We start from the raw sequence: 27,787 nt of genomic DNA, 5'->3' as shown, positions 1-27,787 counted from the left end.
ATTGCAAAGAATACCAAAATTACGAAAGATTCTTCAATAACCGATCAAGCGTGGAAAAGTGAGGAATTATCTTATTTTTTTAAGAATTTTAATTAGGTTGTGTGTTTTTTTAATTTTATTGATTGTTTTATGTAATATATATATATATATATATAAAACAGAATAATATAAAAGATAATAAATGTACAATCAATAGAATTATAAAAATATCCAGGATAGCGGATTTATGTAATAATTTTTTTTGGCAAGAGGGGGTGTCCCAACCGTTCCTTCTTATCATGCAGAGTCCACGTGTCTGAATTGTCGTAACCGAGCAAAACCCGCCACGTCAGCACGCCCACCTCCGTCCTCTTCAGTACCCCTTCCCATGGCAGTCAACGGATCCATAAAACATCAAAAAAAAAAAAAAAAAAAAAAAACGCTGCTATTTAATCGGAGCATTAATTTTTTTTGAAAAAAATTTCAATTGAACACTTCAAGAGATAGTCCATAGTATATGGCGGTTTTGTGACAGGGTTATGGAGCTGTTTCCCGATCACTGTTCGGTGGTTTTCTGAGCGGTTTTGGGTGCTAGGGGCAGGATGGGAGGTGGTGTGAAGAGTTACTCGGTGAGTCCCACCGATTACAAGCTTCTCGAAGAGGTCGGTTATGGTGCGAGTGCGACTGTGTTTCGGGCGATCTATCTTCCTTTCAATGAAGTTGTGGCCGTCAAGTGTTTGGATCTCGATCGCTGCAACAGCAATCTGGTTGGTTTCCTTATCTTCACTCATTTCCTCTGTTTTATCTTTATCTATGTATATCATTTTGTGGTTGTTTATATCTATAAAATTGACTTATTGCAAGCTGAATTATCGAGATTCTGAGATGAGGTTTTGCTTGAGAGTCTCAGTTGTTGTGTTTGCGATCTTGTAGTGTGGTTTTCATCTGTTTACCCTTGCATGTGCTGTTTCTGGTTTCGATTTGATTGTTTTGATTGGGGAAGACAAAACATAGTGAGAATTGAGATCACGAGATATGATAAAATTTCTCATTTCTTATTCTAGGGGTATATCGAGTTTGTTTAGCTTTGAATTTCTGCATTGGATTGTTGAATAGCTGAATTTGGATCTGGTTTTGGTTTAGACCAGTTTGGAACTCTCAATTGGCTCTTTGTGCACACTCTAGGGGGGTGCATTAACAACAAACATTTGGTGGCGGATTAGATTTTCAGATCGAACAAGTTACCTTTTGTCTTCTGGATTGGATAGTAGGAGAGCATAAATTTTTGTTCCAAGTGCAATATAAATGCATGCAACAACAAAAGGCATGTAATTTGATTTGGAAGCTATAGAATTATGACTAGCAATTCTTAAATAGGTTCATTGATGTCGCTAAGATGATATGTTCTGTTGCTCAACTACTAAAATCTACATATCAAATGCCGACAAAACTTTACCATTGAACTTATATTCACCCTGTTCGGTCTTAAGAGATTCGAGTTTATTAGATGTGGTATTATTTTGATTCTTAGAATGGAAGAAAGCTCTATAATTCAAAAAGACCAATGACAAACCCGGTTTAAGTAGTATTTTTATAACAAAGTCGCTCACTCTCCCTTCCAACCATTTTGGTGTATCTGATACTTTTCTGCAATTGCTATACCAACATATCGCTATTATGACACATCTGGTTTTTGTAATTGAATGGAAAATAATATTTCAAGAATGGAAGCTAGTGGTAAGCCAAAAGATTGATCTTAGCATAGGGGTTAATATTCCCACAAAGACATGGACATGCGACATGGCATGGACATGACACAAACACATAGACGCAACAATTTTTAAAAAATGTAGGACATGATACGCTTGGGAAAGGTTGTTGCTAATTAATTTGCCGGTCTTGTTTTACATGTTACCTTTCATAGGGCTTTAAAATGAACAAATCTAATTGAGCTCGACTCGTGTTTGACTCGTATGAGATTTGCTTGTTATGTAAACAAGCCAAGCATGAACACATTTTGAAGCTCAATTCGAACTAGACTCAATAAGTTTATATGCACTATAGAATTGTATAAAAACCCTTGTTCGATTGTTAGGGGCTTGGACTAACATTGTTATATTTGTGCCTATGAACCCTTTTTGGATTGGAAATGGCTTAATGAGAAAAACTCACAGCGAGACTGTGAACTAAGCCATTTTTAACTGAATTTCATTGTTTATACTTTCGAATTATTATTTTTGCCGTTTAGAAAATTTTGTTTTAGCAATAATTTTACTTAGGAATTTTCATTTCTAATACCATTTGTTTTGGTCTAACACAAATTTTCATTTCCAAATTTATACACAAAATTTTAACTTTTAGTAATTTTCCAAGTTTCATTATTAAATTTGCGTTTAGCAAGGAATTGGCATAGTTAGTTGTTTCCTAATAGGATTAGGTCTTTAGCTCATTATAAAAATACGAGTTGTAAGCATAGTTGCCAATATTGGGAACGCAAGCGGGAATCAATATGTGAAACATGATCCAAAATATTGTGGGAAGCAGGAAACACTAGGTGATATAAGACTGAAAAGAATATTTATAAAAAAATTATTAAGAACCTCAAAAATGGCAATATTAAGTATTATAATACTTTTGTGATCAATTAAAATGTTACTACTACAAAATATTTTAGAAACTTATTAGAACAATTATATATAGCTGTTAAAAAATAAAATTTGTGAGCAAGAAAAATAGTTGAAATTATGAGTAGCGAGTTTCTAGGGAGTTTCCACTAACATTTTTGTAAAGTTTTTGACAAGTTTCTTTATATTGTGTAACGCTAGAGTTTCAGAAATGTCTCGGAAACATTTCTTGAGAGTTTCCTTTAGAATTTCATGTCCGTCATGGAAACAACTTTATAGGGAAGCGAGTTTTCCCTCTTAAAGAAAGTTTCCTGGTGACTAGGGGTGTTCACGGGTCGGTCTGGATCGGGTTTAGTCTCAATCCGTCAGTCGACCGAACATAGTCAGGTTTGCAATTAGTGAAATTGCTTTCGAACCTTTTGACTTTCGAAATCGATCGAGCTTCTATTCGGTTTGTTAGATCGGTTGGGGTCAAGTTAAGTGGGTTTGACAGATAGAATTTGGGCCTATTTTAATATAAATCAACTGTTAAAAAAAGTTGAAAACCCTAAATCAAAACATAGACAAATAAAATAAAATAATTTAAAACTCTAAATGAAATATGAAAACATGAAATTAGTACAAACCCTAAATCAACCATTATCAATTCAAAAGATTTTAAACCAATGAATCAAAAAATGAAACTATTAACAAACAAAAAGGTAAAAAAATAGGATCAAAAGTAAAAATCTTAGGAAAGATACGTCAAATATCTGGAAGATTAAAACCCTCTTCTAGGGTTGAAGATTGACCTTGTTGCATTTATGCTTCAAACTAGCTAACAAATTGAAGAAAGAAATCAAGGGAGAACTAACGAGATCGAACCAAATGGCGATAGAGAGATGATTGTGAGAGAGAGAGAGAGAGAGAGAGAGAGAGAGAGAGAGGGGGGGGGGGGAGGCAGGCAAAGAGTCTTCGTATCCTCTATTGCTTTGCTGTTTGGTTTTTTGAAAATATGAAAGAGAGTGTAAGTACCAAGTGTTTGCAAATATGAGAGAGTAGTTTTTATTTTTTTATTTTTAGTATTGTAAGTACCAAATGTTTGGAGATATGAGAGAGAGAGAGAGAGATGGTGTCTACTCTGAGAAGTCATATCATCACGTGATATAGGCACTGAGTCATCATTCAAAGCTTGCAATCTCAAAGGTTTGAAATTAAATGCATGGTTGACAGGTGGATGGCTGAAGAAGGCTAATATGTAAGCCATGTTCGGCCGGGTCGGTTCTGACGGATAATAATACATTAAATTCGTTGCCGACCGCGAACTCAATAATTTTCCTAAGTCAGAACCGCTGCCGACCCAGAAGCATTTCAAAACCGTCTGTGGTGATGCAGGCCGAGTCGGGCCCGTCGGTTTCATCGGGTACGCGGTTTGTATGAACAACCCTATTGGTGACTATGGTTGCAAGCCTATGGCAAATCAATTTTGGACTCAACAAAGTCGTTGATGCCCTTGTTCTTGGAATTCTATGAGAGATTCAACAGGCTCAAGGAGGATTGTTGCTAATTAGTCCATCAGCCTTGTTCTACATGCTACCTTGCATTGCACATTTTCATGGCTCTGCGATAGGGCAAACCAGTCAATTTGCAGGCTGCCTCAGCTGATGCAGTCCAGGTAGCAAAAATTATAATTTGTCTAAAATCTTGAAAAATTATAAAAAATTAAGATCTCTGTTGAGAAGGGTACAACTCTACTATGTAAAGCTCAAGATTCAATTCCACCCTGCCTCAAACCTTTAGAATAATTCTAATTTCTGGAGCTTTCTAGCTCCATGGTTACTTTACCTCATAACTGGGATTGCCATAATCAGCATTCAGCAATTTGTTGACCATGGACTCCATCTTCATTGAACTATAGATCCTATTGAAGATGGTACATTATGAACATTAAAGGAGTGGGTAGTCAATCATTTGAATGCACTATTGAGTTTCTTCATGTTTAAATTATCAAAAAAAAAAAAAAAAAAAGAGTTGTTCTTTACACTGATAAATGATTCAATTTTTTCCTCACGTATTACATTACACAACTTATAATCTACCTGCCTGAATTCTTGATTCTTCTGCACGTATTCTGTAGTTTGTTTATACTCCATGCTGCGCTAATTGATCTGCATCCACATTAGTCTTGTTTTCCATACATTTTAACTACTTTGCTTCTGTTAATCATGGAATCCTATCTCTTCTTTAAAACATGATTATTTCATTGCTTTTTACTAGTTGCCTCCTTTCTTCATTATTAGGCTTGTTCAAATGCTCTCAACTTTGTGAAAGCCAGACATTGGAAATTTAAGCTGTAAATGATCAATAGTGCAGGTCTAAATTTAAGCTGGAAATTTAGCTGAAATAACCTATACAGTACACACTGGTCATGGATTGTTCATGATGACTATAATGAATTATGGTTCTCTTAATTTTTTTTATGCGAAGGCCTGTGTTCCATTTTGCAGGATGACATTCGCAGGGAGGCTCAAACAATGAGTTTGATAGATCATCCCAATGTAATTAGGGCATATTGCTCATTTGTTGTTGACCGAAACCTTTGGGTGGTCATGCCATTCATGGCTGAGGGTTCTTGCCTACACCTCATGAAGATAGCATATCCAGATGGATTTGAAGAGTTTGCTATTGGTTCTATCCTCAAAGAAACTCTGAAGGCTCTGGAGTACCTGCATGAACATGGACATATCCATCGTGATGTTAAGGTTGGTCAATTCATTATTGTAGTAATTAGCTCATGTATTTTCCATTCTTTAATTTTTTTTTTCTTGTCCTTTTTGAATCACCTAGGTTGGCTAGGTTGCAATTTGGTTTGTTGAACATTTGTTGTTGCAGGCTGGAAATATACTACTTGATACTAATGGGGTGGTAAAGCTTGCTGACTTTGGTGTTTCAGCTTGCATGTTCGATAAAGGTGATAGGCAACGCTCAAGAAATACTTTTGTAGGAACTCCATGCTGGTGAGATAGATCAAGAAAGCAATCTTCTTTTAACATCTCTCTCTCTTGCCTGTTTATTTTGTTGGTGACCACTTTTTGTTTTTCTTTTTGTCTGCAAAACGTTTGCTATTTTAGGAATCTTTTGTGATTATGTATCAGATTTTTGTTACTTCTAATTATTTAAGTGTATGATATTTTTATTACTTATAAAAAATAAAAATAAAAGTGTGAGATTTTAATTTCTCTCTGATTTATAGGATGGCACCAGAGGTGTTGCAGCCAGGAAGTGGATATGATTTCAAGTGAGTACTTTCCCATAGCTACAGATGTCTTATTTGAAGCTTTACAGAAATGTCTTTCCTTCCTTGTAATGGGTATTTGGGAGTGAAGATTTTGTATAAACTGTGACCTCTCTCTCTCTCTCTCTCTCATAATGGTACAGGGTATGTTCAGCTGGTTTAGGATACATAGGTTGCTAACTTGGTTGCTATGCTATTATTGTTTTACAGGGCTGACATTTGGTCATTTGGAATTACTGCATTGGAGTTGGCTCATGGTCATGCACCCTTTTCGAAGTATCCACCAATGAAGGTATATATGCTTATCATCCAATGAGGATTCAGTAAATATATTCATACAGATGCAACCTCTGACATATCTTTTTCTTTGTCTCTCCTGCCATAGGTTCTATTAATGACCATACAGAATGCTCCTCCTGGACTTGATTATGATCGTGACAAAAAGTTCTCTAAGGTATCAGTGTTCATTTTGGCTGATGAACGTTTTTGGGACAGCCATATATTGTTCTCTCTCATGTGAATGAAATAATTGGAAATGTATAAATTAAGTCTGCAGTGTCTATTAGGGTCAAAAGGTTCCATGTGTATTTGCTGCTTCAATTTTTGTTTGTATAATGTGATATTAATTATGTGCTGTCGTGAACAGTCTTTTAAAGAGATGGTTGCAATGTGTTTGGTGAAAGATCAGACCAAGAGGCCAGCTGCAGAAAAGTTATTAAAACACTCCTTTTTCAAACATGCTAAGCCTCCTGAGCTTTCTGTGAAGAAACTCTTTGCTGACTTGCCACCTCTGTGGAATCGTGTGAAAACCCTCCAGGTAGCCTATCATAGTGCCATGACACAGTACTTACTTTTATTTCCCTTGTTATATCTATTTAATGGACTTCTGAAAGTTTTGCAGATTAAAGATGCTGCACAGTTAGCACTGAAGAGAATGCCTTCAGCAGAACAAGAAGCAATATCACAGGTTAGGGAGGGGAAAATACATTTTTCCATTACTTTAACCAGAGGGTTATAATCCCGTACTTATGAGGCTCCCAAAAAAGAAAAAGAAAAGAACAACAATATTAGATTCACAATTTCTTACGTGACAGGTTCTAATTCTATTTTCATATGTCAACATTTGTAGCATGGCCATCCCAATTGAATGAACTTTTTCAGCAGGACAATTTGTCCCGCCAATTAATCAATTATATTTACTAGAAAACCACATTCAGTTGCCCCAGTGGTATATATAGTGATGTTATCACTTTCTGTTAAAATTGTTGTATTATTGATTGATATTGTTAATTTCTATTACAATGATTCATGATTCCTATACATAGAAGAGGGTGAGTGTGTAGTAGGTAAGGAGTAGGTGAAGTGGAGGTGGTAGTGGTGTAGTGGGTTAGGTTTAGTGGAGTAGGTGAGGTGGTAGTGGTGTAGTGGTTTAGGTTTAGTGGAGTAGGTTTAAGTGGGTGAAGTAGGTGGAGAGTAGGTGGATTTTAACAGCCCCCCGCAAACTCAAGGGGGATAGGAACTAACCAACTTGAGTTTGGAGAGAGTAACAAAACAAGAAAATACATAAAAATAAAAGAGGATAAGAGACACTGTATGGTCGTGTCAGACCATTGGTGAAGACACTGGATGGTGGTGTCATAACGTTGTAGAGGACACTGTATGGGGGTGTCATAACCATGTAGAGGACACTGTATGGTGGTGTCATAACGGTGTAGAGGACACTGGATGGCGGTGTCAGACCGATGTAGAAGACAGTTTATGGGGTCATGTCGGACCGTTGTAGCAGACAATGTTGTGACCGTTGTGGTGACAGTTTACGGAGTCTTGCTGGACCCTTGTAGAAACTAACCGGAATCAATGTCGGGACAGTTTACAGAGTCTTGTCGGACCCATGAAGGAGCTAACCGGAATCAATGTCGGGACAGTTTACAGAGTCTTGTCGGACCCATGAAAAGTCGCACCCTCAAAAGGTGTGCCCAATCTTTCAAAAGGCGTGCCATCAAAAGGCGCGCCCACTTCATCAAAAGACGTGCCCGACAGAAAGCGTCGAGCCATCAAAAGGGGGGCCTGACACGCGACGATGCACGTGATTGACAGAGCGCGTGTCGGCCTCGTCGTCTCTGTCTTTATAAACCAAAGCGAAGTCTGAGGCTTGGAAGCATAACAAACTAGTTGAAACCTCTTCGTTCTCTGTAACATTCTGTAACCAACCCTTCTCTGAAACACTCAGCAACCCAAAAACATGGCTTCTTCTTCTCGTTCAGCTACCCAGAACATAGCCTCTTCTTCCCGTGGTCTGCTCACTCTCTTTCCCGGCCTCAACGAGTCAACAAGAGAGATAACTGGTGCGGTGGCCTGTGAACCTCAACCAAACACCTCTGGTTTTGCTCCGTTGAACTTTCCGATGCGGTCGGTGGAGCAAAAAATGGCAGTGCAAACGGATATTGAAGCTAATCAGTATACATTGAAGTCCTGTGTTGAAACTATGACTGCGGTCACAAACTTGTCGCACCGGCTGCAGAGTAGGACAAATGAGGTGCAGCAGTTAAAACGCCCAACTGGCTCTGCTCCAACGCATGTATAAGGATGCGCGAGCAGAGATAAGTGTGCTAAAGGCGGAAAATAAGGAGCTGAAGCGGAAGGCCACCGTGATGTTCCGATTTGGAGGTCCACCATATGCTGCAGTGGAGGAGTATGGGGGAGTGAACGTGCTCGGTGGACAAGGAAGCACGGAGGCAACACCGTCAAGGGCCGCTCAGGACGGAGGCAAGAAGAAGAGACCGGCGGCAGAGTAGAGAAGAAAAATTCCACCTGTGGATGTAGTTGTTTGTTTGTATTTTTTTTTTTTTTTTTTTTTTTTTTGGTATGGGGGAACATGGTGATCGGGGTGAGCCCCGACATAAATAAAATGAGTTTGGTGTGCAGTTCTTTTTCTGTATCTTTTGTTTGTTTGTTTGTTTGTTTGTTTGTTGTTGTTGTTTTTTTTTTTTTTTTTTTTTTTTGACTCAGACCCATGTTTGCCGGATGGAAGGCTAAAAATAGAGAGGTAGAAAATAAAGTATAAAAGAAAAGAAAATTGAAGAGAAAGGTGTGAATGTGAAAGGGAAAAAAAATAAAAAAAAAATAAAAAGAAAATGTGATTCGTTTCTTTTCAAAAGATGGATTAAAATAAATATAAAAAAAAAAGAAAAGAAAGTGGAATGGTTCAAAAGATGGATTAAAATAAATATAAAAAAAGGAAAAGAAAGTGGAGTGGGAAACAGGAGGGGAAAAGGAAGTGGATGTGATCTGTGTGGAAGGAGAGAGAGAGAGAGAGAGACCCACGTTGACTCGGATATAGGAATAGGGTTTGTGGGCATAGGCGACGATGAAGAGGAGAGAGAAGAGGCCGAGGGGTTTGTAGGCGACGGCGGTGATGAAGGCGTTTTTCAGGGAAAGAGAGCTGGAAGGTTAGTGGTTCTCTGCTCCAACAATCTTCCTATTACATTTGTTACCTTTAAGGATTCACAAGGAGCAGAGACTGCAGTCCTCCTTTCGGGAGCAACAATAGTTGATCTATCTGTCACTGTAACTCTGGATCCAGATTACCAGCTTCCACTCGGTGCTTCAGCACCACCCCTTAAAACAGGAAATAAAACTGCAGGTAGTTCTGAATCTGCATTTCGGAAAGCAGAGGATGTAGTCAGCAGCATGCTTGCAAAGGGCTTTGTCTTGGGCAAAGATGCGGTCAACAAAGCCAAGTCCTTTGACGAGAAGCACCAGTTGGCTTCCACCACCACTGCTAAGGTTGCTTCTTTTGATAAAAAAAAATTGGGCTTAGCCAGAAGATCAACATTCGAACTTCTGCTGTTAATGACAAAGTTCGGGAAGTAGATCAGAAATTTCAAGTTTCTGAGAAAGCCAAATCAGCATATTCAGCTGCTGAGCAAAAAATCAGTACTGCAGGATCAGCCATAATGAAGAACAGGTATGTATTTACTGGTGCTTCGTGGGTGACAGGTGCATTCAATAAAGTTGCCAAGGCAGCTGGAGAAGTTGGCCAGAAGACGAAAGAGAAAGTGGGAACGGTTGAAGAGGAGGAAACAAAGAAAGAAGAGTTTCTAGTATGTGTTTGTGGTATGTGTTGAAAAATTCTAGCGGGCAGCGAAGGCAAGGTTGCCGGCCGGCTGCCCGCCGGAAAGAAAGGAGTATAGGCCTAAATCTTATAGCTCTGATACCATGTTAAAATTGTTGTATTATTGATTGATATTGTTAATTTCTATTACAATGATTCATGATTCCTATATATAGAAGAGGGTGAGTGTGTAGTAGGTAAGGAGTAGGTGAAGTGGAGGTGGTAGTGGTGTAGTGGGTTAGGTTTAGTGGAGTAGGTGAGGTGGTAGTGGTGTAGTGGGTTAGGTTTAGTGGAGTAGGTTTAAGTGGGTGAAGTAGGTGGAGAGTAGGATTTTAACACTTTCTTTTGTCATTTTGCAATCTGTGCTTAAACTTGTTCTTGCCAACTTCACTACCATGCCAAGAAGCAACAGTGCTTCATTAGAACAGCTTGTGCAGTCATCTGATCACTTTGTATTTGTATACGTGTTTAGAGTGATAGATAAAGCAGAAGTACTCTTACTAAAAAAAGCTGTCAGTTATAATATTATGGAGTTTTTCTTGGTATCAATCAGCTTTTTGCATCAGACAAAAACTTCATAATTCAAACAATTGGGGATTCAGTCTCTAGACTTAAATGTTGTTCTTTTTTTTTATCTTTTTCCTTTTCTTCTTTTCTGGTTGTAATTTCTCGCTTGTCCTTATCAGAGTGAGTACCAGCGAGGTGTTAGTGCTTGGAACTTCGATATTGAGGATTTAAAAGCCCAAGCATCCTTGGTAAATTCCAAACACTTCGTATGAAGTTGATCATCATACTGTGTAGTTTGCTTCTGAAACTGTTTTGAGTGGTGAATCTGAACTAGTCCTGCTATTGCTCTGGCAGGTGCAAGATGATGATGAAATACAAGAAATCAGGGAAGAAGATGAAAGAATGAAACCAGTTGTAAATAATAAGGTCACTGGATTTTTTAATATTTATGAACATTTATTTTATTTAAAGCTCTCCAAGTATGCCAGATTACATGTTTCCCAATATTTCATTTAGGTAATTGCCCCTTGAAATTTTTGTGTTGTTAAAGGAAATATAGTTTATAAATACTTGCTCTTATTGGCAGGATGCATCTTATTCGAGAGTTGGTTTGGGAAAATCAATTTCCACAAATTACACTATTTGCAGGTAAATGTTATGTGGCTTGTTATCAGTATTCATATTCTAGCTACTTAGGGCTGTAAATTTGGCCTAGCCCGGCCCATGTTGGACCTTGCGGGCTCCCGCCAAAATTCGGGCCGGGCTGGTTCACGGGCTAGAAAATTAGGCCCAGGCCCAGGGGGTATTTGGGCCTTGGGCTGGCCGGGGTCTCGGGCTCAGGTGGGCCCAAACAAATTTTTTTTTTTATTTTTTCTACTAAAATTTTATTATTTTTCACTAAAAAAAACACTGGGCCTTGGGCCAGGCCTTGAGTGAGTCTTAAGTGGACTGATGGGCAGGGCCCACAGGTCGGGCTAGGCTTCAAAATGATGGCCCAGATCCAGGGTCTCGGACTGGGTTGGGCCTAGGCTCAAACGGTCCGGGCCCACCCTTGGCCGCAGGCGGGCTTTGGGCCGCCCACAGGACACGGGCCATTTTTACACTACTATTGTAGCTGCTGCATTTTGGTTTCAACTATTGCACTCAAAATGGTAGTTATTGCCAAATTGATGGCGCATTTTTACATTAAACCTAGTTAATCAGATGAAGTTTTGATAATTATTATCTAGCAGTTATTCATGGTGGCAGTCCATATAATTCATTTTGGACTAATTCTGTAATAGTTCAAATGAAAAGAGAGTGGAAGCCTAAAGTAAATGTTCCCCAAACGAAGTGTGCAACAATTTGATTTTGTAGAGTCCATGGGTACTCTGCCCTTCTAACACTTTTTAATACAACTATTTTTTAACAATGCAACACCATACGAAATTTCAACTGCCTAACTGTTGACTTTTTTTTTGATAAGTAAGCCACTGTTAAACATGCCTTACAGTTGACTATTATTGGAAGGAATGATTCTGATGATGGATGATATCGCATGCCTGTTGTGCCAATTACCTCTGAGGACATAAATAGCTAATTTTATTAGCTCTTCAGATGTCCATTCCGAACTTCCCTTTTTAATAAGTAATAGATGAGCGGACTCAAAAGTGGGAAAGAGGAGATTTCCATGGGGCCAAAAGTCCCAGAGAAAGTCTGGTAAAGATTCTTTTTTTGGGGTAAGATATTTTGTTTAATGAAAGCACTGAAAATATTTAAAAGTTACGAAGGTCATTACCCCAGGCAATACAAGATTGCATACTGTAACAGACCTATTCACGTCCTATAAAGCCCTCCAGTCCCAAAAGACGATCCTACCTCATCTGTACCAAACCCAACCCAAAAGCAAACTGGGATCAGAAAATACAAAATAGAAGAAACATATAGACAGACAAAAGTTGCAGCAATTAGGAAATATGAGCATTACTAAGGTCTAACAAAGATGATCATGTACAGTGAGAGACTTGAATGTCAGAAGCATCCCATGAACTTCTTTAGCAAAAATCCAACAATTTGGTTGAGTTCAGTGTTCTAGGGACTCAAAGATATTTCTCTTATTTTGATTTATTTATTTTGGAGGGGTGATTGGGCGTGGATTACTCAGCCTTGTAGCTTCATTCAGCCTCCATGGGAGGACTCCTTTGCCCATAGTACGGTTTCTCTTGTTCAGGTTATTAGTTTCCTTATCTTCTTGAATATTATGTAATAGGGGTGTTTAGTGTGTAGTTCTCTTCATGATTGATATCAATGTTCAGCTATTGGAATTATATCTGCAGATGTATGACTAATGTTCGTACAGCTATTATGTGGGTACATCATTTTCTTTTTGGATATATTAATTGATGAATAATATCATCAACTTCCTGTTGTATAATGCCCAGGCAATTTGACTTGACCTCAATGTTTATCACGTTCTCTACATTTTTCTGCATGATTCAAGTTTCTTTGACCAATTATTTTTTAATCTGTTTCTCAAAATTCTCCACAGTTTTTTGCTTTTGATTTCTTTGAGGCCTGGGCTTATGATTGTGCCAATTTTTTTAGTTTGACTTCGGTTTTGGTTTGCTTGCAATTTGTGCATTTGCTTGGTTTCTGTTGTTTATTTGTTGTCTTTGGTTTTGCTCATTTGTATATATTATTTTATTTTCATTGTAACATATAATTGTTTCAGTGAACAAACAAGTGGTGGTGAATTTCCTCCAACTCAGTGCTCGAGCAATGAGGGGAAAATTCCAGAAAGTGATTTACTCCAGTCTGACTATCAAGGGAAAATTGATCTGGAGAAAAATGGATCAAGAACAGAGTTGCCACCATCGACCTCAGAGAAGGATGCTGCACAAGGCAAAGCTAAAGCTCCATCTGGGAAAAGTCGCCAGACTCAGAGTGGGCCACTCATGCCTGGTATTGTGCTAAGTCATTCAGCATCAGAAAGGGGGCGTATTTTTGAAAGGTTTATACTCTTTCAATACTTCTTTTATCTGTCTATATATTTTTGCAACTGTTTGAAATTATGTCAAAACAGAAGAAAGCAAACACAAAATGGTCTTCTATCATATGTGAAGTGGGATGCAGTTTTCTACTAACCTGTTTTATTCACTTTAATCTAAATGTGGTGTTACTGCATCACTATCCTTTGGTTGTTCTGATAATTTAGTTGCAAAAGATCAATTATGCGACAACCCGATGTAGATAATTTATTTGGAGCGCTTTTTAATTAATATAGTCTGACTGGGGAGAGGGAAAATGCGATGAACACATAAATGAGCGATTGGGGAATATGATGAAAACATAAAAGAGGGATTGGGGATTTTTTCATATCTCTCCAACTTATGCTATCCCCCAAACTATTTTTACTTTCTTCTCACTTATTACCATGTATGAGTTCATTGTTATTCCTTATGTTACATACACTCGAATAGTAGTACTGGGAGTTGACTTGTGTAGTGTCAAATTCAATGTTACGTAGAATGCGGATCGTTCTAGTTCGAGGAACAGGAATAGGAATGTGGTACGCCACATGCTCTGTGGTACGTTAGGGGTAGACTTCTTAATTTAACATCCAGTATATTGTAATGTATTTTCTTCAAATTCATTCATTCAACCACACAATTCTATGAGCATTCTGACTCATTATTTTACATTTTATCAATCCAAAACTCCACTCCTAGATTTTAGGTCATTATATTTGACTTTTCCCCTATTAAGGATAACTTTTAATGCCAAACAAAACATAGGGAAAAAAAAAAAAAAATAGGATTGTTTTAGATCACTAAATTCACCGTTTTGGAACGAAAGTGTACTATGTTTTGGAACCAAAGTGTACCATGTTTCAGAACGTGGATTTCAAAATGTAAATCACTAGGGTGTTTGCGTTTTCTAGTAACACTAGTTGGATTCATCTAATATTCTTGTCCTCGGACACGAGGACATGTCTAGATTTTATATTTTCAAATACTACTTTTTATTTTTACGTTAAAATGGTGTTTACAAGGTAGCATAGAGCATGTTATGCATCAAGTAGGAGTCTTATGTATTGTTTTTATATAGTAAACTCGACGACGTACACATTTTTATGGGGTGCATGTCAACGAACTAGACATGACGAACTCAGTCAGACCCTTACTGAAGTATTGAATGTCTAACACATGTACATCACAAATTTAGAGGGTCCATGTAACATAGGACATTCTTATAGAAATAGCTTCTAATACACAATTTGCTTGATGATTTTTTGTTAATTTGGCGTGCAAGTCAAGTCAACCTCTAGTGGAGATGAATTTATAAAAAATATGACTTGTTACAACTACTCTTGGTAATGGGATGTAGAACTTAATAAATAAATTTTGTCTCAATTCATATGTGCTAGGTAACCTGTTTAAAGATGAAGGTGGTACCTTTGGATGTTAAACACCACAATTCGTCCGAGTATGGGAAAGATAAAAGACCAATCTCTTCTTACTTTGTTGGAAGACTTGTATTTTGTTTTCCCTCCCTTACACATTCCTCCATGGAATACATACTTTGTCTGTAATGAACAGAGCATTACGTCAGGCACACATAATTTCATGTTTGAAGCCACATTAGCTTTTATCAATTGATATTTCTATATGCTCCAGCCAGAGTAAAATTGATAAGTCAGGGCTATGCATTATCAGGTGTGAGAATGAAAATCAACCATTAGCTGAAGGACCACTACGTGAGGTACGAAGAGCACCCAGCTTCAGTGGTCCATTGATGCTTCCGAACCGAGCTTCATCAAACAGTTTGTCAGCTCCCATAAAATCTTCAGGAGGTAACGAATTTAATTTGAAATGAAGATGCATTACCAGTACTAATCCAAACAAGTAAATAAATAAAGATGTATCGCCAGCTCTTTTATTGCTAATATTATTACACAATTCAAGTGGCTATTGTTTTATAGAGACTTTTTTTTGCCCTTTTATGAAATTTGTTTAGAAACTCGTTTTCTGGTAAGAAGTTTGTGGCATTGATATATATATATATATATATATTGATATAATTTGTTTTCATTTTTTCACCAATAGGGTTCAGAGATTCTTTGGAGGATAAGTCAAAAACCAATTTGGTGCAAATAAGAGGGCGGTTCTCAGTAACTTCAGAGAATGTAGATCTTGTAAAGGTACAGCTCTTTTTTTATTTTTTATTTTTTATGTGGTTGTTGTTGTTGATACTTTTGGTTTATTAACTGGCTTCTGCGAACTTAAATTTACTTTATAGGATATTCCATTGTGTACAGTTCCTCGACGATCTTCACAGGTGAGTGGCTGATGAAGGCAATTTTTGAAGTTACTTATTTTGGATGTGTAGTTTTTGATTTTATATTCATGTGATTTTTAGGGTTCACCACTAAGGAAGTCTGCTAGTGTCGGGGACTGGATATTTGATTCCAAACAAATGGTTTGTGTACTGACCTCTTAGATTTCTGAATGATTCATTCCAGCTAAAATGTGCAACTTCCTTTAGTATAAAACTACATGTCTTTTTAATTTGTATAAGCTCTTGAAAATATCATTAATGGAATTACAGTGAAAAAAATTGAAAATTGAAAAGAAAAGAAAGAAAAAAAAAACTATGGTTAACTTTTTTCACATGTGGACACGCATATAGGCACAGAGGACATGTATGTCACTAGTGTGGGACTTGGCAGCCTATTGTCTATTCTAAAGAGTTAAAATGACCTTTTTGATATGTAATACTAGAATCAAGTGACATATTTGTCATTCCAGGTCTTCCATCAATAATTATGTAGCTGGCTGAAAAATCTAGAAATCCCCTAGATGTTGATTTGTGATTATGTATCAATTTTAAGCAGAATATAACAATCCCAATCAAACAATCAAACAATCAAGACAAAGAGACACAGCGATTTAACGTGGAAAAAACCACAATTGGACACCTCCAACTGTGATCAAAAAACCACGGGCAACAGCCACAAGAACAATCCACTAAGAAGAATTAAAGGAATTACACAGGTATACTCTCAATTACCTAGCGAATCCACAACGCCTAATTGAACCAACCTTTATGTGCCTCTTCCAACCCCATCTTCACCACGGAATTGTCTTTCTGATGAGCCACTCCGGATTCCACCAAAGCTTCAGGCTCGAATTCTTCAGAATACACAACTGAAGAACAACACTCTCTTTTGTAGAACAAAACACAACCTTTGATGTACTCTCTTTAGCACATGAGTTGAATACTCAATAAAACATCAAAGAAAACTCCCAAAGTATCCCCAGATATAAACCCTAGAAACCAAAAAGAAGATCTGGAGAAGTTCCTCTCAAAATCTGACCCAACACGCGAATTTATAGAATCTGTCCCGCGATCTCCGCTCGAGCTCAACACAGCCCGCTCGAGCGGACTGACCAAAAACTGCGTGCGAACAAACTGAGATGCGCTCGAGCGTAGGAGCATCCGCTCGAGCGTAAAATCACACCTTCCAGTATTTTTACAGGCGACTGCAGAGATGCTGAGAGCTTCCAATCCACGCTCGAGCGTCACTTTCCCCGCTCGAGCGGGAAGGCCAAAAATGGAAAAACTGGAAGAAAACAACATGATCGGATAGGCAACTTTGAATGCATTTTTGCATTTTGCTTCGGGGGCGCTGCCCCTCGACCCCGCCGTGGCGCTGCCCCGGACCCGCCAAGGGGCGCTGCCCCCTGGACCCCCGCGAGCTGACCGGGCAGCTCGATCCCCGTCATAATCAGCGAAGTGGCAATCTTGGAAGCTTTAGCATCATAAACTTCTCTGAAAGGCACAATTTGGGTTGGATTCGCATCTAAACACTCAAATCCTCACTGAAATAAAAGTGCGAAAATAAATACAACTGAAAGGAGTTTTGTCAAACGGGATTGCCAATAAAAAAAACCTAACAATCTCCCCCTTTGGCAATGCCGTGACAAAACACACCTAACAAATAAAATCCTAAACACCCCAACCCATTACAGCCAACAAAAGCCAACTTCTTTCTTAAGGTCATGATCTGCAAAACAGTTATTAGTGCCACAATCTCCAAAACAACTATTAGTCCCACAAGAGTATATGAAAGAGCAAGAGATATATGACACGATTATCTTGAAACATGAGATGGAAAACATGAATAGATGAAAACTAAGACTCATGAAAAACAACTCTCAAACAACACAAGCAAGATCATAAACCACACAAGCAATGATATGACGATGTAAAAACCAGGAACATACAAGAAGGGCAAATAGTGCATAGCAACATGAAAAACAATATAGCCAATCTCCCTTATCAAACATAACAAAGTGTTCATGCTAAACAACTCTTGCAATGCAAAACCAAAATCCCTTACCAACCCAAATCAAGATGAATCAAACTCCCCCTCACTAAAAGCAACCACAAACACTGAAAAACAGTGAACAAGAAGAGAATGATAAAAATAATATGGTGGAGCAAGTAAGGAATTTCAGATTAGTACCTTAAAACACATAAGATTATCCAAGAAGCACCATTACTAGTAAACACAATGGGCACAGTCTGTAGAAAATTCCTCATGAAAGAAAGTGATGCATTATGTGAAAAGCATAGATCCCATGATAAAAAGTGTGTGTGTGACTCTTGGAGTTCGACAAACACTAGATTCAATCCTAGTAGTGATATGAAAGCTGGACCTCCGACAAGAGAATCTTAAGCACGACAAAGGAAAGTCAAACCACTAGGAATCAAGGGGTATTTGGTGAGTAAAGGCGGAGGCTCCCCCTCAATCAATGAATCTTTTTTCTTTTTTTTTTTTTTCACACACTTTTTCTTTTCTTTCTTTTTCACATTTTTTCTTTTCTTTCTTGTGCATATTTTTCCTTTTTCTTTTCCTTTTTCTTTTTTTTTTTTTTTTTTTTTTTCGTTTTCTTTTGCACAATCATTGGTGGCTGACACGCTCAAGAGTATGGAAACCGAACCAGAGAAGCATGGATATAATAAGGATGGCCTGGTTGGTGACTCTGAGGTAGCCTTTTCCTCATGGCTGGACTACAAAGAATTAAGGGGAAAGCCATGGAGATGCAAAAGGATGGTAGGTGGTTAAGAGACTCAACATCACCCAAGATATGCTAGTATAGGTCAATTCCTCTAGAAAAGCAAAAGATACAATGCCAGAAGTCCATAAAAAAAATAATCACTATGGCGGAAGACTCCAAAATTTGCTAATCCAAGAGTGTGTACAGAATGAGACATACTAATCAAAAAACACACACTCCAAAATGAGTAAAGACCACAGAAAGCACACACATATTAACATGTAATGGATTTTCTCATCAATTCCAATATGTACCAAGGACTACTCAAAAATTTCAAGCTTGCAAAACCATACTAAGAAAATCTTTTTGGAATTTTTTTTTTTTTTTTTTTTTTTTTTCAATTTTTTCTTAACCAAAGCAAGACAAAAAACAAACAAGCACACATTAAAAGACCCGAAAAAAACACACAAAAACCTATAAACTAAAACGACCAAACAAATTAACTCAAGTCAACTTTTCTCACCCAAATCTTTTTGGTCTTAACAAAATCAGGTCTAGCGGTCTTGGTAAGTGTCGTGGTGTAGTGAACACCCGCATGAATCTTGGTATTCCGCCTAGACATGTAAATCGAATTTCTACCCTTTTGAGGCACTCTCCCATGCAACTTATAACAATAAGGGCGAATATGACCATGCATACCACAATGATGACAAATAAACACAGGGTGTACCTTCTTTTCTTTTACCTTACCAACTCTAGGAAGTTTGAGAAGTCCATCATTTTGTTGAATCTTTTGTCCTCCCTTTCCTTGAGTTCTTGTATCATGAGATGTGGAAGCACTCTGTTTTTGCTCTTTCTTACCACCAAAGCCAATGCCACTCTTGTCACAACTCATTTGTTGAGACCCAATGATATCCTCCAAAGTCTTTGATCCTCTGTTCCAAAGACCAATGGTAGCCATAGCACACTTGAGCTCTTTCTCTTTCTTGATCATTAGTTCTTCCAAAGCAACTTGTGACATCTCGAGAGATTCAATCTTTTCTTCATACATGGCGTGGGTTTGCAACAGCTCATTCCTCTCTGTCTCACAAGTCAACAATTTTGCACAAAGAACTTGTCGATCATCAGCTACCTTGATGGCATTAATCCTGGCCTCGGAAATCTCCTCCTTAAGTTTGACATTCTCACATTCACATGCTTTGAGTTTCTTTGTGAGTTTGTCATTCAATTTGAATAACTTAAGAGACTCCTGATACAACTTTTCATAAGCTTGCTCAAGCTCTTCATGATCACTCTCTAAGGATTCATCATCAGTGATATTCTCAACTGACCTCTTTGGAGAATCTGTTTGTCCTTCAGCTTCAGAAGCCGCCATGAAAGCAAGAAATTGTTTATGACCCTCTTCGTCTTGACCTTCATTGTCACTTTCATCTTCATCAGATTCAGATTCATTATCCCAAGTGATGGCAAGGGCTTTCTTCTTCTTCAAACGAGTGGGGCATTCTTGAGCAAAATGGCCAAATCCTTGGCATTCATAGCATTGGAGTCTTTCAGAGTTTCCTTGTATCATTCCTTTCTCCTTCTTGGCTATAGAATTAATTTTGAGTTTATCTTTGCCTTTAGTTTTATGAGAATGAGTAGATTCCAAAAGATTAGGATTCTTTTTCAAAAAAGATTTTTTAAATTGTTTAACAAAAGCAGCCATAATCTTGGAATCTATATCACAATCCTCATCAGAATCCTCTCTAACTTTATGAGCACTACTAAAAGCAATATCTTTTTGTTTCTTTTTGAAATTCCTATGTGCTTCATAAGTTTGAAGGTTTCCAACCAACTGATCCAGCTTGAGGTTGTCAACATCTTGAACCTCCTCAATAGCCGTAACTTTTGGTTGGAACCGATCGGGTAAGGATCTCAAAATTTTTCCCACAACTTTGGATTCTGGAATTTTTTCACCTAAATTGAAGCTGGAATTTACAATGTCACTCAACTTCGCATAAAATTCATCAAAGGTCTCACTATCTTTCATTGAAAGGTTTTCGAAACTAGATGTGAGCCTTTGAAGTTTTGAGCGTTTAACAGAAGGAGTGCCCTCATGAATAGTTTGTAAGATATCCCAAGCCTCTTTTGCGACTTCACAATTACAAATACGACTAAATTCTTCAGGTGTGACAGCGCAAAAGAGAGAATTGATAGCTTTACTATTCCAGCTACTATTTTGGTAATCAGTTGTGTCCCACTGATCAATTGGTTTGGGGATTGTAACTCCATCAACAGTAATTGTTGGTTCAGTCCACCCATTCATGACGGATTGCCAAACTTTTTCATCAATAGATTTTAAAAAAGATCTCATCCGAGCTTTCCAAAAAGAATAATTGGATCCGTCAAGTAAGGGTGGTCGAACCATAGAATTTCCTTCACGAATTGTATCCATTATCACAAATCAAACAAGATCTCGTTCTAAAAGAAAATATTTTTTAAAAAAAATAGAACGACCCGCTCTGATACCAATTGAAAAATCTAGAAATCCCCTAGATGTTGATTTGTGATTATGTATCAATTTTAAGCAGAATATAACAATCCCAATCAAACAATCAAACAATCAAGACAAAGAGACACAGCGATTTAACGTGGAAAAAACCACAATTGGACACCTCCAACTGTGATCAAAAAACCACGGGCAACAGCCACAAGAACAATCCACTAAGAAGAATTAAAGGAATTACACAGGTATACTCTCAATTACCTAGCGAATCCACAACGCCTAATTGAACCAACCTTTATGTGCCTCTTCCAACCCCATCTTCACCACGGAATTGTCTTTCTGATGAGCCACTCCGGATTCCACCAAAGCTTCAGGCTCGAATTCTTCAGAATACACAACTGAAGAACAACACTCTCTTTTGTAGAACAAAACACAACCTTTGATGTACTCTCTTTAGCACATGAGTTGAATACTCAATAAAACATCAAAGAAAACTCCCAAAGTATCCCCAGATATAAACCCTAGAAACCAAAAAGAAGATCTGGAGAAGTTCCTCTCAAAATCTGACCCAACACGCGAATTTATAGAATCTGTCCCGCGATCTCCGCTCGAGCTCAACACAGCCCGCTCGAGCGGACTGACCAAAAACTGCGTGCGAACAAACTGAGATGCGCTCGAGCGTAGGAGCATCCGCTCGAGCGTAAAATCACACCTTCCAGTATTTTTACAGGCGACTGCAGAGATGCTGAGAGCTTCCAATCCACGCTCGAGCGTCACTTTCCCCGCTCGAGCGGGAAGGCCAAAAATGGAAAAACTGGAAGAAAACAACATGATCGGATAGGCAACTTTGAATGCATTTTTGCATTTTGCTTCGGGGGCGCTGCCCCTCGACCCCGCCGTGGCGCTGCCCCGGACCCGCCAAGGGGCGCTGCCCCCTGGACCCCCGCGAGCTGACCGGGCAGCTCGATCCCCGTCATAATCAGCGAAGTGGCAATCTTGGAAGCTTTAGCATCATAAACTTCTCTGAAAGGCACAATTTGGGTTGGATTCGCATCTAAACACTCAAATCCTCACTGAAATAAAAGTGCGAAAATAAATACAACTGAAAGGAGTTTTGTCAAACGGGATTGCCAATAAAAAAAACCTAACACTGGCTGCTAGAAAAATGAATGTTACTGTTTGATGGTATGTGAGTAATTACTGAAAGATTTGATATTTTTATTGTTCTTTCAGCCTGTAGGTCAGTTGCCCAAGGAAATGTGTAACAGTAATGTACCTGCATCACTTCTCATGCCCCACCTTCAAAACCTTTTCCAGCAGACTTCAATTCAACAGGTAAGGCAGGATTACTTTCAAGTTGTAGTTCTACATTTAATTCTGTGAAATGAAGTTTTCCTTGAAATACTTAAATCTTTGAACTGATGACTTTTTTGTTGCAATTGCTATTGTAATACCAGGATCTAATTTTGAATTTGTTGAATAGCTTACAACCTGTTGAGGTAGCGGATGGTGAGTGTAAGATTCAACATTACATTATCTAATGTGTACATCAGTGAAAGAGTTTCTCAATAAGTTAGTTGGATTACCCGGTTTTTGTTTCAGCTTCACAAAATGGAAAGTTGCCCCCATTAGCTTGCAGTTCAGAGAACAATGGGATTGTAAGTACATTTTGCACCTTATATTTTGGTTTAAGTTCAATTCTGTGCTTAAATGTGTGTTCTTCAAAAGGATCTTTTTGGTCATGCACATCTTGTTAGAATTTCCCATCTTTACCTTCACCTACTCCACTACACACTCCACTTCACCTACCTCCACTTCACCACACACTCCACTTCACCTAACCCACTATCACCTCCACTACACCTACTACCACATTTTCTTCTATATATAGATTGTATAGGAATTGTAATTGATCAATCTTGTAATACATCAAAGCATCAATCAATAATACATAAATTTTTCATGGTATCAGAGCTATAGGTTAAGCTCTTGATATTCTTCGCCTTCCGGCGGGCGGCAACTTTGCCTTGACCGCCCGCCGGACCTCAACCAATTTGAGACCTCCAAAAGAAGAATATAGTGTACCTTTACTTACTCTTCCACAGACCCAGCTGATTAGTCACCTTGCTTCAGAATACCCTCCTGCTGTGCAAGCGTCTTTCCAGTCTGATGCTTCTAGACTCAGCTTGGAAAAGATGCAAACTACTCAGGTCCAGAGGTACCAACGCGGTCCACGGGTTGCCGGACTTCCAGTTCGAAACCATCCCCAATGGCCTCCCTCCTTCAGAAGCCGACTCCACCCAAGACATCCCTCCTCTCTCCTTTCACCCCATTTCACTTCATACCCTTCCCATCATCAACTTCAATTAGCCCGATCGAGCCTCACAAAAACATACCCATACACAATCAATCTACCAAGAATGGCTTCTTCGCTGGGTGGAAATCGACATTTCTGCTGAACAGTGATTCGATTGACGGCGGAGCCGGAGAATCCGATGACCCATCTGGGTGTGAATTGGGTGTTCTCTTCAACCGGACTCCTCCGCCGCCGGGAAGTGAAGGAAGTGGGAGGACTAGGAGCTTCCTTGCTACATTACCAGCTTTCTATCGTCATCTGCGGATTCGGCTTCAACTCCAAGACCGATCTCACCATCGAGTCGTGGGCTCACTACAAAGCCCTCGACCAAATGAAGTTCTCTGCCTCGTCTAATGAATCTGACTGAGTCCTCTCTCTGATCTTTAGAGTGGTGCCGCTCTCATGGTTCCCGCGGCGTCCAGTTTGCATCACCGTAGAGGGAGAGAGTCCTCGGCCTCTTCGTCGTGTTCGGCGGCGTCATGGGAAGTACTGAGGCCTCTGATCGTCTTTGGCATCGTGGCCCCTTCGATCTGTTTCACAACCTCGCTGACGTCCCCTTTGCCGCTGACTCCAGCGATCCATGGCCATGGCAGTCGATCCCTCCTTCTCTGACTCCTCCTCCACCGCCCTAAACATCTCCCAGTTCACACACCCACCAACTTTCTCTCTCTCACTTTTCACCCTCTCTTTCTTTTCTTTTTTTTAATATTGCCATCCCTATTTTATCATTCCCATAAAGCCGCTGTCTGATCCCACCGCCCATCACCGACATATTTTTTCTTATTTTATTTTATTTTCACCCCTTCATCATATTTTATCATCATCCTTTTAATCCCATCATTATATTCTTCCCCATATATATATATATATATATTTTTTTTTTATTATTGTCTTTTATTTTATTGTTTTTGTTTTGTAAAGAGGGGCACACGTCCAATACACAAAAAAAAAAAAAAAAAAAAACAATTTCCTAATTTGCCCAACACTCATATTTTATTCATATCAGGGGCTCACCCCGATCACCATTTTACATCAAAAAAAAAAAAAAAAAAAAAAAAAAAAAAAAAAAAACCACAACAAACCAAACAATTTGTTTTCTTTTCTGCAGCCGGCCACCAACCGACCTCACTTCTTCGCCTATGCCGCCGGTCTCTTCTTTTTGCCCCCGTCCTGAGCGGCCCTTGACGGTGTTGCCTCCGTGTTTCCCACTCCACTGGGCACGATCACTACTCCCTGCTCCTCTACTGCAGCATACGGCAGACCTCCAAATCGGAACATCACGGTGGCCTTCCGCTTCAGCTCCTTATTTTCTGCTTTCAGCACACTGATCTCTGCTCGCGCATCCTTATACATGCGTTGGAGCAGAGCCAGCTGGGAATTTAAATGCTGCACCTCATTTGTCCTACTCTGCAGCCGGTTCGACAAATTTGTGACCGCCGTCATGGTTTCCACGCATGACTTCAGAGTATACTGATTAGCCTCAATATCAGTTTGCACCGCCATTTTTTGCTCCACCGACCGCATCGGAAAGTTCAATGGAGCAAAACCAGAGGTGTTTGGTTGAGGTTCACTGGCCACCGCACCAGTTATTTCTCTTGTGGGCTCGTTCAGTTCTGGAAAGAGCGTGAGCAGGTTCTGGGTAGCTGGACGGGAAGAAGAGGCCATGTTTTTGGATTGCTAAGTGTTTCAGCGAAATAGCAATTTCAGACTGGTAATGTTCGGAAGGGTTGGTGACAGAATGGCAACAAAGTGTTCCACAGTTTCTCTCTCCGCAGAGGCAGAGTTTTTTCAGCGAAGGGTTGGTTTCAGAGGTTTCAGAATGGTATGCCTTAGCCTCAGCCTTCGTCTTGGTTAAATAGCCGAGGCAGCCACGCGTATCGCGCGCCTCTTGCCGCCCGACAAACTGGCACGCCTTTTCATGGCACATCTTTTGACAAAGTGGACACGCCTTTTGATGGCACGCCTTTTGATGAATTGGGCACGCCTTTTGATGGCACGCCTTTTGACAAAAATTGGGCACACCTTTTGAGGGTGCAACTTTTTATGGGTCCGACAAGACTCTGTAAACTGTCCCGACATTGATTCCGGTTAGCTCCTTTATGGGTCCGACAAGACTCTGTAAACTGTCCCGACATAGATTCCGGTTAGTTTCTACAAGGGTCCAGCAAGACTCCGTAAACTGTCACAACATTGTCTTCTACAACGGTCCGACATGACCCCATAAACTGTCTTCTACAACGGTCCGCCATGACCCCATAAACTGTCTTCTACAACGGTCCGACATGACCCCATAAACTGTCTTCTACATCGGTCTGACACCACCATACAGTGTCCTCTACAACGTTATGACACCCCATACAGTGTCTTCACCAACGGTCTGACACGACCATACAGTGTCTCCTATCCTTTTTTATTTTTATGTATTTTCTTGTTTTGTTACTCTCTCCAAACTTAAGTTGGTTAGTTTCTCTCCTCCTTGAGTTTGCGGGGGGCTGTTAGAATTTCCCATCTTTACCTTCACCTACTCCACTACACACTCCACTTCACCTACCTCCACTTCACCACACACTCCACTTCACCTAACCCACTATCACCTCCACTACACCTACTACCACATTTTCTTCTATATATAGATTGTATAGGAATTGTAATTGATCAATCTTGTAATACATCAAAGCATCAATCAATAATACATAAATTTTTCACATCTGTGTTTCTCTACGTATGCAATTGTTAACCTCAGTTCAGTCTCTTGTAAAATGTAAGGTTCCCATACCAGTTTTTTCTTGAGGTAATAGGAAGGAACAATCTGATATTCTGTACTATGCATTTGTTGTCTCTTATTATTGGTATTGTGTTTAACAGCACTTGCTATTTGTGTTGCCTGTTCTATTTTGTCTCACATCTGTGTGTATAGTCATTTAAATTGCTCTTCAATGAGTCTGATATGGTATCCTCATGAGTTGTACCATCGTAGTCATTTCCCATCTTACGGTATAATGAAAAAATACGAATGTTCACTTTGTTGCATTTTTTGATATTCCCATCACCAATATGATTGTATGTTTTACCTCCTATAATTTCTACCTGATGGTTAGTTCATTTCTGAGGTTTGGTATCTCTATAAACCCTTGTAATCATTTTTTTATTATGGCTAGTTTGACTAAAAATATTATGATCAATCAAAGACACTAAAGTTTTGGTTATTTTTTCGCAGGTTGAATCACCAATTTCTGAAAGGGAGCGATTACTACAAATCAAGATTTCTGAGCTCAATGCTAGGTTAATCTACGAAAATTAAAAGATATAGTCAAACAGTGCTGTTGAATCTTATTATAATTTTTCATAGGAAGCTTTATTAATGCTCTCTCTCCCTCATTGCAGGATGATTAACTTGACCCATGAATTGAATGCGGAAAAATTGAAGTTCATACAAGTGAGTTGCTTTAAGAGTAAAAAAAAAGGTTTGAGTCGTAATGATAGCGAGTTTCTTTTAGAGTAAAAAAAACAGTTTTGAGTCGTAATGATTGTTTATTTGGGTTGATTGTCGATTTGGGACATCTAATTGATAAAATAGTATGACTTCGCTTCCTGGGAGGGAAAGGAGTGATAGTCTTTTCTGGAACGGATGATGTGGATTGCTGATATCATGAATAATGGCTCACTATGTCTTATTTTTGTTCTATGATTTGCCCACTTTCAGTTGCAACAACAGCTAAATGCTGTGCCTGAGCGGGAAGATCGGGATAGAATAGAAGGGGATGCTTGAATGCCAAAAATTTTGATGCGAGTGTAAAGTAAGAGCACCATGTATATTCAGGTATGGATTTACACCTGCAGAAGTCAATTTTGTGCAACCTTTATCTTCTTCACTGCTAATTTTCGTTTGTGTGTGCTGTTGATAACATAGAAAGAAGTGGACCAGCATTCATGTTTCTGGAATTGTGTCTTTCTTCAACCTGTGTTGATTAAGATTTCTGTGAAAGATTCCAGCCTCCGCAATGATAAATAAACAAAATAATCAGCTGAGCAAGATACCATTTCTTTTCATTTATTATGATAAATTAGAAAGAGCTCCTTCCTGTGCAGAGTCATGTAGATACTCCCTGGTTGATTGGTTGTTCGCTTCAAGCAGTCACAGTGAAATAGAAGGTTATGGAGGTGTTCAATTTGTATCATCAAAACCCATATGTATCATTTTTAAGTTTAGCCATGACATTAATGTTATTTTGTTAATATGTAATTAGTACAAGGGCTTGAGCTTGTGTTGGCATAATGTACCCTCTCTCTCTTCAGAACTTTCATCTTTGCTATGATCATTTGGCAATCCTGTTTTTGCAAGACATGCCTCTGAATCTCAATATGTAAAATATCATCCTGTGGTTCTGGAAGTAGTCTCGGTAATT

At 38.9% G+C, this 27,787-nt stretch overlaps 1 protein-coding gene and 1 pseudogene across 2 annotated transcripts; both read left to right on the top strand.

The window, feature by feature from the left end:
• The first annotated feature begins 256 nt into the window (after positions 1 to 256).
• Positions 257 to 27,722, top strand: LOC114279748 (uncharacterized). Of its 2 annotated transcripts, none has more exons than XM_028222030.2 (23): positions 257 to 746; positions 5,090 to 5,344; positions 5,475 to 5,599; positions 5,836 to 5,880; positions 6,088 to 6,169; positions 6,263 to 6,331; positions 6,524 to 6,694; positions 6,779 to 6,844; positions 10,678 to 10,746; positions 10,853 to 10,924; positions 11,085 to 11,146; positions 13,209 to 13,487; positions 15,193 to 15,329; positions 15,583 to 15,677; positions 15,776 to 15,814; positions 15,896 to 15,955; positions 22,259 to 22,360; positions 22,483 to 22,534; positions 22,628 to 22,683; positions 26,599 to 26,663; positions 26,766 to 26,817; positions 27,085 to 27,201; positions 27,292 to 27,722. In XM_028222030.2, exons 1-22 carry the CDS (start codon positions 582 to 584, stop codon positions 27,148 to 27,150), a joined length of 2,184 nt encoding a protein of 727 aa, XP_028077831.2. In that variant the 5' UTR covers positions 257 to 581; the 3' UTR covers positions 27,151 to 27,201; positions 27,292 to 27,722. The 2 variants fall into 2 exon arrangements, with proteins under 2 accessions (XP_028077831.2, XP_082752346.1); XM_082896220.1 differs by having other exon boundaries at positions 410 to 746; positions 4,883 to 5,344.
• On the top strand, positions 8,786 to 10,150 carry LOC145803273 (binding partner of ACD11 1 pseudogene; annotated as a pseudogene).
• Positions 27,723 to 27,787: the final 65 nt, after the last annotated feature.

The sequence above is a fragment of the Camellia sinensis genome, chromosome 11 (assembly GCF_055761805.1).
Source record: "Camellia sinensis isolate YWXY chromosome 11, ASM5576180v1, whole genome shotgun sequence".
NCBI classification, from domain to species: domain Eukaryota; kingdom Viridiplantae; phylum Streptophyta; class Magnoliopsida; order Ericales; family Theaceae; genus Camellia; species Camellia sinensis.
Note: the sequence above shows the minus strand (reverse complement) of the source record. Positions and strands in the feature narration are given on the sequence as shown.

Coding starts and splice junctions, on each gene's coding strand:
- LOC114279748 (XM_028222030.2), top strand. CDS start 582: ATGGGAGGTGGTGTGAAGAGTTACTCGGTGAGTCCCACCGATTACAAG. Junction 5,600..5,835: donor TTTGTAGGAACTCCATGCTG/GTGAGATAGATC, acceptor TCTGATTTATAG/GATGGCACCAGAGGTGTTGC. Junction 11,147..13,208: donor ACAAATTACACTATTTGCAG/GTAAATGTTATG, acceptor TAATTGTTTCAG/TGAACAAACAAGTGGTGGTG.